Below are 12,826 nucleotides of genomic sequence, written 5' to 3'. Positions count from 1 at the left end.
GATACCATCCCCCATTCTGGAAGTGTAGCTAAACTCACTAAACTAGGTATAAATCCTTACATCACAAGATGGGTTGCCAACTGGCTCACTGACAGAACCCACACTGTAAAAGTTGCATACTCCAAATCTGACCTCAAACCAGTGACAAGTGAAGTACCACAGGGTTCAGTCCTGGGAACTCTCCTATTTGGTATCTACTTCTCTGAAGTACAGGCTAACACAGAAGGCCTCTGGCTAATGAAGTTCACAGATGACTGTAAACTAGGAGTCATAGTCAAGTCCCCAAATGATGTGGACATCCTACAGAAGGGCCTCGCTGAGACAGATGCCTGGTGTCAGAGCCATGGCTTCAAGCTCAATGCCAAAAAGTGCAGTGTCATCCCCTTTGGTAAAAACTCTGTACCCATGAACTACCACATAGGCAGCAATCTACTTAACACCGAATGTGTGATAAGAGACCTTGGGACCCAGGTGGACAGTAGTCTCTCCTTTGATAGTCACATCACCACAGTAGTCAGGAAGCCCTTCTACATGGCACACCTCATCATAAAAGGGTTCTCATCCAGGAAAAAAGAGATCATTGTTCCCCTCTACTCGACACTCATTAGACCCATTAAAGAGCACAATGCTCCTTTTGGAATGTACCTCACAAGACATCTGCAGCAAATGGAAAGGCCACAGAAGTACCTCACAAAGAGGATTACTGGCCTCAAACAAATGCCCTACACTGCCATCTCAAAAAACTCCAGCTTTACTATGTAGCATATCACCTATTCCGAGGTGATCTCTGCCTAACATATAAAGCTATGTCAAACCCAGAGCTGTTGGACATACACCTAAAGAAATCCAAATACCTCCAAGCTACACGCTCTAGGGACCTAAACCTTGTCGCCACAATAAACAGGACATGCTGGAGGGATAGATTCCTGTCTCAGAGACTTCCCATACTCTGAAACAGGCTATCCATCTATGTCAAGCAAAGTTCTTCATTAGCACTCTTCAAGAAAAATCTTGATGAGTGGATGGGAAATAGGAAATACACCCCGGGGGATCACTTCTGTGTCTCTGCTTGACAGTGGCACAGGAAAATAAATTTCTTGGGTGGCATAAGCCAGGGAACCTTGTTGGCTAGACTTACGTAGGCCCTTGGACTGATAGCCTAGTACCTACCTATGAACTTGCCTGGAGGTGTGGATATCCTTAATGAATATGGACACGCCTCCACCATTAGTGTTTCGGTCTAGGTTAGGTGGCTGAAAGGTGTGGAATGAATTATAGCCTGGTAATGCAGGGATACTCTCTGGAGCCTTGAACCAGGTCTCTGTCACTGCACAGCTGTCGATGTTCTCCATTTTAAGGAGTGCCTCGAGCGAATGCATTTTGAGGTTTAGACTTCTAGCACTGAGTAGCATTACCCTCAGATTTTGCTTGCTTGTACCTGTTACGGTGGTGAATTTGTCATTTGAACCTTGCCTAAAAAAGGTACTATAGGGGTGGCAAGAGCCTTAGCCAGCATCCGGAATCCCAAGAGTGACAGGTGCAGGCCATCTCTGGCAAAGCATATATCAACAAGTGATTTATACGTTTTGCCACCTTTTCTGATTCACTAAAGTGGGACTGTATTTGTAGAAATGTCAGATTTTGCAGGATAAACCATATCCACAGCCATTGCGAAGGACTGAACTTCGATTTTGAGCCAAAATAAAGGAGCAGTGTTATAGGATTTCATAGGATCATAGGAGGTTACTAGGCTATTGGCCCTGAGGCCCTTATAAGCCTAGCCAAACGTTTAGCCCATGTATAGACAAATCAGCACCTGATGCCCCTGTCCAGCAGGGACACAGATGGAATCTCAGGGGTATAGTTTCTGTTTCCCATCCAGTTATCCAGGTTGAACTTAAAAATTTGTAAAGGGGTACTCTGCATGACATGGAGAAGGAGTCTATTGCATAGATGGGGTGTCTCAGAGATGCAAATCTGTTCTGCCAACAAGTCTTGTTGATGTCACAGACCAGGTTGAGGCCACGTGTGTGGATTAGTAGAGTGGAGCTTGACTTGCGGATATGCAGCAGTCCCATTAAGGTGGGATCTGTGATTGCCTTGTATGCCAAACAGAGGTCACCTCTGAGGAGTCTGTATGACACTGAGTAGAGGGATAAAACATGCAGTTGACTTTACATAACATTTTTTATGAAAAAAGATAAAGTACAATTTCTGCTCACAGTCAAACCAGGCTGCAGTTCCACATAAAATGGATTGTTACACGTCTTTTCAGACCTTCCAAGCTTAAAAATCCAAACTGCATCTCTTCAGACCTTCAAATCCTTTAGTAGCATATAAGCAGCATCCACAGGAATAAATATATCCAAACTCAATTCTGAGGACGAATAAAAAACTTTCTTTATTGATATCCACAGTTGGTAACATTTTTTACATTGTAGGGATTAAGGCATTATTACCGACATTAAGGGTCAGAAAACAATAAGAGAAAATATTCCTGTTTAGAAAGATTAATCAGGTTGCTTGAAGTAACTAAGTATTTAATGGAACAACATTTGGACAATTTCAAGATAAGGTAGTCATTATTATGATTATACTTTTTATAGTTAGAATATTTTTTGAAGAAAATGTTTGTTAATGATGGTTCTACACAAGATACTTTACTTATGGATGATGTAATACATTGTTATGTTTAGTTTGTGGTCTGTGTCTGCTCCCCTCTGACAAACTGCAGGATAATGAAATTTTGAGGTATTTATGGGGTACTGAGGAGTTTACTGTATGTATTGCTGAACTGATGCACACTGACAATGCATATGTTTTCATGATCTCCACTGTAAAGCACTATAAAGTCAGTATGTAAAGACTGAGCAATTGTTTTTAGTACAGTGCTCTGTCTTTCTGTCTGTCAGAAAAAATGAAACCATATCATCCTTAATATTTGACTGACTTTTATTATATTATTTTGTGTGGTGTCCTGTCCAAATTAACATTCTCAGGCTATGCTGAGATATGGTGCATATCTAACCAGTTAGCTCAAGAAATGGTTTATTGGCTACCAAAAGTTTTATTTTTTTGCTTAGTTATTATTGCACTATCCGTGGTCAACACAAAGTCACACTACACAGCAGTGTCTTGTCTTCTTACAACACAGACTTGATAACTGATGTGCGCCTGTGTATTACTCTTGTGGGCAATATTTATTTTTCACTGTGTACATACTTGTAGGGTGATGTGTTTTAAACTGTGTCTTGAAGCCAAAATAATTCTGCTGTGTAGTCATACACAGGGAGTGACGTATTTTGATGAAGGTATAAGAGTGTCTTTGTTAGTTACATAAAAAATGGCATAATATGATGTGACCAAGACTTAGTGGCACTTATAATGCCTCCATTCCATCTGATGACTTTTTTTTTTTGATTCACCTTGTGTAAGCAGTCTATATGCAGGTAGCCACACAAGGAAATTGATAATTTCTAGTCACTTGTTCTTATATTGATATCAATCCTGGTCTGTTTTAATTCCATTATAATTTCCTGCAATATTTTTGCATGTAATACTAGCTTTATTAAAATACACAGAAATGTCTGCTACACATGTTCTGGAGTTGCAAGTGCATCTATAAATTGTGGAACTCATTAAAATTGCAGTTACAAAAAATGGGTTACCAAAACTCAACACTCTCCTGGGAATTTATGATTCTCCACATTCCCCCGGAGAATTTAGATAAATCAAGGAGGATCGTAATTATGAATATCTGTTTACTAATGAAATTATACATAGCCACAAATTGGTTGAACCCAGCCCAGACATCGTGGGATAATTTCAGATTGTTAGCGATAAGGCATATTTTAGCACATAAGTTATTAATTAGTAACAACAAGAAAAGTATAAACAGTATAAAAATATGGGAGCAAATTTTCAACATTGTGTTGGCCTAGAGGTTCCTATCCACTTTCTCTCAGGATATATAGTAGGAGAACAAAATCAATCTTAGATTAGATAGAGGAGAAATATTACAGATTGTTGGCTTTGGTTTAATTCTTTTTGTTTTTTTTTCTTTCTTTTTCCCTGATTAGTGCTAGATCTATTGTTAAGACATGATGTTGATACATGTTGTGAAGTTAACCATTGGAAGCAATTTTGTATATAATGTAAATAGTGTGTGGTTTGTATTATGATTTTGAAAAACAATAAAAATGATTATTGAAAAAAAAAAATACATAGAAATGGCCAAACATTTCTCAGTGTTGAGCATTCCAAACCTTTCTTCGTAGTGGATTACAGCTTGCATAAATGGACATGTTTATGTCTTTTTTGGTGTCCTATCCTTCCTTAGATGCAACTTTTTTAGGGCACAACTACAGTGTGAATATGCAGATAAAAACTGGCTCTGTGATATTTAAAATACTTCATCTGATGCTACTGTTGAGATGCCTGTAAATATCTTAGACCCTTCTTTCTCACCTACAGTTCTCAAGTATATGTATCACACTTCCTATATCATTTGTCTTTTGGTGAGGAATCAGTTCACCTGCCCAGCGTGATACCTTTTAGTTACCCCCTTCCTGAACCGAACACTAGGGTCATTGTGTTTCATAAAGCTTCACAACTTCAACACTTGCAGATGCTAAGATATCTGAATGGTGCCTTATCTGCATAATTGATCTACATCGATCTTTAGATAAACATTTAAAAGCTTTGTCTTTAAGCACTGCTGTTGCCATTGGCAATGTTTTTATACTTGCAGGCTGGATGTACTTTGATGTTACAGCTTTGCCCTTTGCTCTGGGGAATGAGAATTACTTCACGCTTTTCTTTTGATGCCCCTGTAGTTGATTTTTTTATGCATTCCTTTTTATTATTGCTATCATGTATGCTTTGTCGATATTCCTGTGCAAAATAACCTTTCAACTATGGGAATGAGAAACTTTCCATGCTGCTATTTCTGTCCCTAAGTACAGTTGACATCTGCCTTGCTACATGAACTGAAATAGGGTGCTCAGTGCTCATGGAGTTCCATACAAAGTTGCAGTTGCTGTGCAGAGCCACTTACTCATATCATTCTTTCTATCTTAATACTTCAAACAACCACACACACACACACACACACACACACACACACACACACACACACACACACACACACACACACATGCACATGCTCGCGAGTGCACACGCGCTCACGCGCACAAATACACACGTGCACGTTACATACATATATATATATATATATATATATATATATATATATATATATAATTATATACATACTATCTATATAGAGGGGGGCACACACAGACACACACACACACACACACACACACACACACACACACACACACACACACACACACACACACACACACCAAAAAAAAAAGAGAGAGGCAAAGAACAAAGGGTATTTATTTCTTTATGTATTTATTAACATTTGATTACCAGAAAGTCTGACTTCGTAGTAATCCTTTTTCAGGGAAGTCCGTAGAGAAAAGCTCCAAAGTATTATAAAACATTTTAAGAACAGTAATTTTGCAGTACTTAAAAATAATACAAAAAACAAGTACAGCCTGAATAATTATACTGGATTAGACATAATATGAAAGCATTGTTTAAGAACAGTTGCAAGTTAAATGACAGTGATTTCATAGTTAGAGAAATTTTAGCCAGCTTTTAGAGACATTAAAGGTAAGTTAGGATAATACCACCAGGAATTGAAATATGAAGTGAGAGAAAAGGAGGCTTGTGGTATATATATAGATTGAAAGCCTGGGAGATAAACTTGTAGAAATAAGGTACTGAGTGAAGAAGGGAGAGTAAGGAAATATAAAGTATGAAGAGGTATTTGTTCTCTTTTAGGCATTTTATCTTTGTCTTGAGCAAGAGCAGGACCACCTTTTAGCTAGGATGTCTTTCAGAATACATTGACGGATGGGAGGTGGGCAAAGCAACATGATTCATCAGTACATTGTGAGTGTCTGTGTGTTTACCGTGAGTGGTATAATACAGAATGATGGAGCCTAGCTGAGCTGACACTGACCTGGGAATGCCTGCAGATAGTGCAGTGGGTTTGCTTTAACAGCTGTTGGTGGCACTTGGCCGAGATGCTTAGGAGCTGTGATTCACCACAGCTAGTGCACCATTGTTTTATGAAGCAGTGTGCAAATGCCCATGGTTTAGTGGTACATTGTACAGGGGTGTGTGTGTGTGTGTGTGTGTGTGTGTGTGTGTGTGTGTGTGTGTGTGTGTGTGTATTTAGTGGTGGATAGGTTAACGGGGAACAATGAAGCTGAGCTGGACTTTCACCTACCCTGTTTTTGGAGCATTTGGTGTCAGTGTAGCCGGCTTGTAGCAACAATGTTTGGGTGTCCTGAGTTGACATCAACTGAAACTTGGGTCCCCCACAGCTGTTGCATTACTACTTGGTGGACAGGTGGACAAAACACCACAGCTCACTGCTACATTGTAGTCATACCCCTCCAACCTGTTTGAGCAAGAAATCTGGACAAAACCATAAATAAAACTGGGACAAAGGCCCACAAATTGGGATCATTTTTAAATATTGCTTTTACAAACTTAGAAATTTGAAGGAATAGCAGGTTTTGCAATAGCATGAATTTTCTGAAGGGTATGAAGTCTGAAGCTCAAATGTCTGTCATTATTTTCAAACTTAAAACGTTGAGGATTTGGAACTAATTTTCCAGAAAAAAATCAATGTTATGAAAAATGGACCAAAAATATGAGGTAAAATCTGAGTATTCTATGAAAACTGGTACAGTTGAGAGATATGGTGTGTGTGTGTGTGTGTGTGTGTGTGTGTGTGTGTGTGTGTGTGTGTGTGTGTGTGTGTGTGTGTGTGTGTTTAGCATGTGTGGTGTAACAGAGAATGAAGGAGCCTAGCAGGGATGACACCATCCTTCTGATGTGAATGCAATATGCTTGGAGTAACAGCTGTGATCTACCTTTGTTTTTGGGAGCATTCGTTTTGTGAAGAGTTGGGTAATGACCCACAGTTACCAGGCAAATAATGCTTTTGTGTTTTTTGGTATGTGTGTGTCATACATAAAATATGTAATGGAGAAATGATTGTTTTAACTAATTCCTTGGTTAAGTTATGTCTGCCATTTCTTATATAGTGTCATGCCACTGTGCTTTCAGATGGGCAGCTTTACATAAATAGTATTTTGATGACTGGATGCCATTCTTTTCACTTTCAGGAAATATTGTGGTGATGTATATGAGAAGGGGTGTGGTAATGCACTGTATGATGTAGACTGTGTATTTGTACATGTACTCATGAGTATGATACGTCAAAGTTACATACAGCATGGGTGTGGATGTGTACATGTACTCATGAGTATGATACATCAAAGTTACATACAGCAAGGGTGTGGATGTGTACATGTACTCATGAGTATGATACGTCAAAGTTACATACAGCATGGGTGTGGATGTGTACATGTACTCATGAGTATGATACGTCAAAGTTACATACAGCATGGGTGTGGATGTGTACATGTACGCATGAGTATGATACGCATGAGTATGATACGTCAAAGTTACATACAGCATGGGTGTGGATGTGTACATGTACTCATGAGTATGATACATCAAAGTTACATACAGCACGGGTGTGGATGTGTACATGTACTCATGAATATGATACGTCAAAGTTACATACAGCATGGGTGTGGATGTGTACATGTACTCATTAGTATGATATGTCAAAGTTACATACAGCATGGGTGTGGATGTGTACATGTACTCATGAGTATGATACGTCAAAGTTACATACAGCATGGGTGTGGATGTGTACATGTACTCATGAGTATGATATGTCAAAGTTACATACAGCATGGGTGTGGATGTGTACATGTACTCATGAGTATGATACGTCAAAGTTACATACAGCATTGGTGTGGATGTGTACATGTACTCATGAGTATGATATGTCAAAGTTACATACAGCATGGGTGTGGATGTGTACATATACTCATGAGTATGATACGTCAAAGTTACATACAGCATGGGTGTGGATGTGTACATGTACTCATGAGTATGATATGTCAAAGTTACATACAGCATGGGTGTGGATGTGTACATGTACTCATGAGTATGATATGTCAAAGTTACATACAGCATGGGTGTGGATGTGTACATGTACTCATGAGTATGATACGTCAAAGTTACATACAGCATGGGTGTGGATGTGTACATGTACTCATGAGTATGATACATCAAAGTTACATACAGCATGGGTGTGGATGTGTACATGTACTCATGAGTATGATACGTCAAAGTTACATACAGCATGGGTGTAGATGTGTACGCTGGGACTGTATAAATTGTTCTCTTATATTACCAAATGTCTAATGGTGTGTGTGTGTATGCACCCATGCATGTGTGCCTTCCTTATAAGTATGTGCATGCTGTCTGTATAATGCATGTGATGTTGTTAATTTGCATGGTAACTGCTGCATTTGAATGCTGTTGGCCTGACTGTTTGATGCATGGTTTGACGTATAGACATTACAATAGCGGTAGTGAAGAGGTGCATACTGACTTGTTCGTGGGTGATGAATTAGTGTGTGTGCATGTGTGTATGCGTCTGTGAATGTATAATATGTATCAGAACTACAGGGGCACCAACCTGATATTTAGTATTTGCAGCCTGATGTCAGCTGTGCATCATTACTGTGTGTGTGGCCACAACCTGACAGCAAGCTCTGCATAGGGTTATAGTGGGCATGCTGCAGTTTTTCTTTGTAGATGTGGTGTCGAAGCACAATGGTTCATTTAAACTCTTTGGAACAGTGTTATTCGGTTAGTGTTTGTATGTCTGTCTGTTGTAATAACTGTAAATAACATCTGATGAGGGCCAAAGCTATGTCTTAGTTACAAGAAGCAAGTAACCACAGTGACAACAGCTCTGATGAGCACTGTCAAATAAATGTAGTTTTCCTAAAGGGAAAAGTAAGTTAGGAACACTGAAATTGCCAGATGGTCAACTGGAAATTGCTTGAAAGTGACTGTTTTATAATTCATATTGGCTGAGATACTGTAGTATCTACTTTATGAAAGAAAAGTGAGAAATTTGGAATAACAGTTAATAGAAAATTTTGTTGTGACAGTGTTCACTGGAAGACACTATTGACGTTGAGCTAGAAAAAGAAAGCACAATGTTCAGGACAGTGTTAGGCTTTACATCGTGTTAAGGAAGGAATGTATTACGCAACATCAAAAAGTGTACCATCAATGAATATGTGCATACGAAAGCAGTAATCTTGACATCTATAAGGCAGTAACACTGGACTAAGAGGTGACTAGGCAGAGGATTGCATTGCTATGTAAAGCAAATAAGGTTAATCTTTGGTTGATTGTCAGAGTGTGGCACAGTGGTGCAGCGGTTAATGCTGTTGCCTCACAGCAAGAGGTTCTCTGGTTCGATTCTCGGCTGGGGTGCCTTCTGTGTGGAGTTTGCATGTTCTCCCTGCGTTCGCGTGGGTTTCCTCTGGCCACTCCGGTTTCCTCCCACATTCTAAAGACATGCTTCTGGAGAATTTCTCCCCAGGCCTCTGCTGAAAACAGGATCTGTGGAACCTAGCTGGACATTCCTGGTCAACAAATATTAAAATTAAAAAACTTTACAGACAAATCCATTTCTGTGAGAAGCCAAATCAGTTGTAATCTGTGCATGCTGCAAGCAATGGTTGCAGCAATACTTAAGACACATTAATATTAAGGATTTTATAACACTAATTTATTATGAAAGTGGTATTCAGATGACAGGAATAAGGAGAAAGATGAGGGGATGATTTTACTGGCATGCCAGGCACACTGCATAATCAGGTGTTTGCTATGCTTTGTTATGCAAAGCTAACCAATTAGCTGATCCTTTCAAGGTGGGAAATACTCTTGCTAGCTGAGGGTGGGGATATGGGAGAAGTAACTGGAGGAGAAACTGAAGCTGATCAAAGTCGAATGTTCTAAATAAAGTGTGTTAACTCCTCAATTAGTTGATACTTCTGTAAGCTTTTCTCACAAAATGTATACGACATCAGTAGGAATCACATTTGTAAGAAGCACTGCACAACACTAAATGATTCTTTTACTGAAGCCTCTCAAAATTAGCTTTAGTTGTCATTTCTTCCATTATAAGTGAATGGAATTGTGTTGCGACAGCCCAGCCATGGGCATTGTAATCTCATCAACTGAGCATTAGGGGGAAAAATTTACCTTTAGAATAAAACAATCTCTCCTCGGAATGTCTGCCCCCAGGAGGGCATACAGGGTTACAAACAGATTAAAATTAGTAGCAACTGCACCAAGCTGGTACATACATGTTTGCAATGACACGAAATTAAAGAAAAGTTTAAAAAATATATGTTTTTTAACTTTTTTCCCCTAGTGGTCCTTTAATTCAACATTCCATTAAGGAACAGTCTATAGCCAGCAAGATTGTAGCTTTCCCTTGAGAAAATAACATTCTGTATTCCTGTATTTTCTGCATAATTTATGCTTATCTTTTCTTTCTAATAAACTGTTGACCAGCAAGGTTATCTTTTCTTTCTGCTTAACTGTTTTTACGCATAAAGGAAACTATTTATTTTACTCTTTAGCCTGTCTAATGTCTAATAACTACTTTACAATGGAAGTCCCTAATCTAACACTGTACTTGATCAGAATGTAGCTTACAGAATGAGCAAAATGGCTTATAATAACCAGTACACAACAAACATTATAAACTGAATAAGTATGCCAAAAATTGGTCTGGGAAAGACATGTAATCAGAGGGACTCTAACCACAGAAAGACCAACAAAAACTACAGCATAATTCAGAAGGATCACAAGTTTAAATGCATCACAGCAGCACCTTCTTATTAGCTTACATGATATAGTGGTCATCCACCACTGCCATCCCTACTCCAGATATGACATAGTAAACTAGACCAGGAAAGACCTAAACTGTTCAGTTATAATTTTCCATTTATGTCATGAAAACCAGATTTATGATGTATGCAAAAGGGCATATACAGTTGAATCTTAAAGAGGCATTTTTAAGTGAATTCTGTTCATGCCCACGCTACCAACATACATACAGACCCCTCCCCTCTGTATTTCTTGGTCTCTTCTATTTTCTGTGTTCCCTGCTACATGCATGTCCTTTAATTGCTTTCACTTATAAAATATAAGACTATTTTGCTAGGTGTACAGTTCTACTCATATAGTAGCATTGCACATTTAAATAAAAACCTAAAATTCACTTGTTAACTAACTTATAACTTCTTGTTAAATAATATCAACAACAACATGCTCCAGAATATAAGTGGTATGAGAATAAAATCACAGCTAGCTCTGCCAATAACATTCAGGTAATCACTGGTGTACTGCTCAGCACCACAGGCAGGATACTACCCCAGTGCAATACACAACCTGATGTGTGTTATTGCCATAAACTTTTAGTGGACAATGAGATGAAGAACGCATACCGCATGAGGCTTTTTTTTACTTACCCTTACAGTATAGGCATGATGTGTCCCCCAACAATTATTTTTCTAAAGACAGGATGGTTATATATCCTGTTCTCCAAAGAGCAGTCTGCAAAGCATATTGCATTCTTTCATTGAAGCTCACAGTCACAAAATTAGTAAGGTATTCTTTACCATTTGTGCACCAAAGACTCTCCTGGAAAATAATACATTCTTGAGAAGTGATGAGCAGACATTACCTTTCATCAGCAACATATCATTTAAACTGAGTAGCCTAGTCATTAATTTAGTAAATACTAGAATGTAGTAAAGGAGAACAGTGAATACAACATATTTAAAATTTCTTGCTGAAAAGCTGTGTCATCTTTTTATACCTCACTTTTTTTTACTCTTGTAGGAAAACAGAGTGGTGGGCATGTCAAAATAAGTTTTGATGAAAAGAAAGATAAAGCAGGAAAAAAGAAGAAAGAAGAGGAACTAAATTTAGCAACTTTGCAGGTAAACAGTTTATATTTTTCCTATGATGTTTGTAACTATGTTTCCCATACACAAAGCCTACTCCCCATTGAATATGAACCCTTCTTTCCCTTACCTTGAAATTTCAACTAGAATCTGGGTGAGCACTGTCCAGAGGAGACTTTCATTCAAGGAGCTATGAGGGTGCTTTATGTCCTCACTGGCATGCTAGCAATTACAGCATTTTTGTAATGACCAATCCTTACCCAAGTACAAGGAGACATGCTGTCCATATCACCACAAAGGCCGGTAATGATGTTACCATGTAACTGTACACTTTCATGCAACAGTATTAAAAGCTACTACCAAGAGGTTGTTTGGTAAGTCCAAATTACATCCCCAGATCACTTATTGTCATCATCTCCCCCTTCTCTAAGGGTTTATTGCCATGCATGGTTCACTCCACAATGCTCTCACCTATAGGATGGGCATGCTGATCCTACCTTGTTAACTTCATCAGGCTGTTGTGCTACTATACAAATGTAGGTCAGCTAGCCATAGTCAGGACTTAATCCTTGTATTCCACTAGATCTGGCAAAGGGGCTTTTCAATGCTGTTCCTGATACAATAGACTGATACAACACAGTACTCATTTTATTGTACTACATTATAAATCTTAAGATGAAGAAATGCACAGAAAAAACACAATTTATCCAAGAAAGTACTGCTGATAATGAATTTAGCCTCTTGTATTTCTCCGTCTGTTTCCTACTCTAATGTATAACAAGGTACAACCTTCTTCTTCTACTTCTTCTTTCGGCTTTTCCCAGTTAGGGGTCGCCACAGTGGATCACCTGTCCGCTCATGACTGGCAGTGGAGTTTT

General features: G+C 38.7%; 1 protein-coding gene across 2 annotated transcripts in view; it reads left to right on the top strand.

The window, feature by feature from the left end:
* LOC122798011 (fer-1-like protein 6) overlaps nt 1–12,826 on the top strand; it is a 1,810,759-nt gene that overhangs the window by 1,331,809 nt on the left and 466,124 nt on the right. For both annotated transcript variants that reach the window (XM_044066595.1, XM_044066597.1), the window contains exon 29: nt 11,884–11,984. In XM_044066595.1, coding sequence (XP_043922530.1) covers nt 11,884–11,984 — 101 coding nt within the window. The remainder of the gene's footprint in view (nt 1–11,883; nt 11,985–12,826) is intronic.

The sequence above is a fragment of the Protopterus annectens genome, chromosome 3.part1 (assembly GCF_019279795.1).
Source record: "Protopterus annectens isolate FY-2018-M chromosome 3.part1, PAN1.0, whole genome shotgun sequence".
Lineage (NCBI taxonomy): Eukaryota > Metazoa > Chordata > Ceratodontiformes > Protopteridae > Protopterus > Protopterus annectens.
The sequence above is the reverse complement of the archived record's forward strand: the minus strand, read 5'-3'. Positions and strand labels throughout refer to the sequence as shown.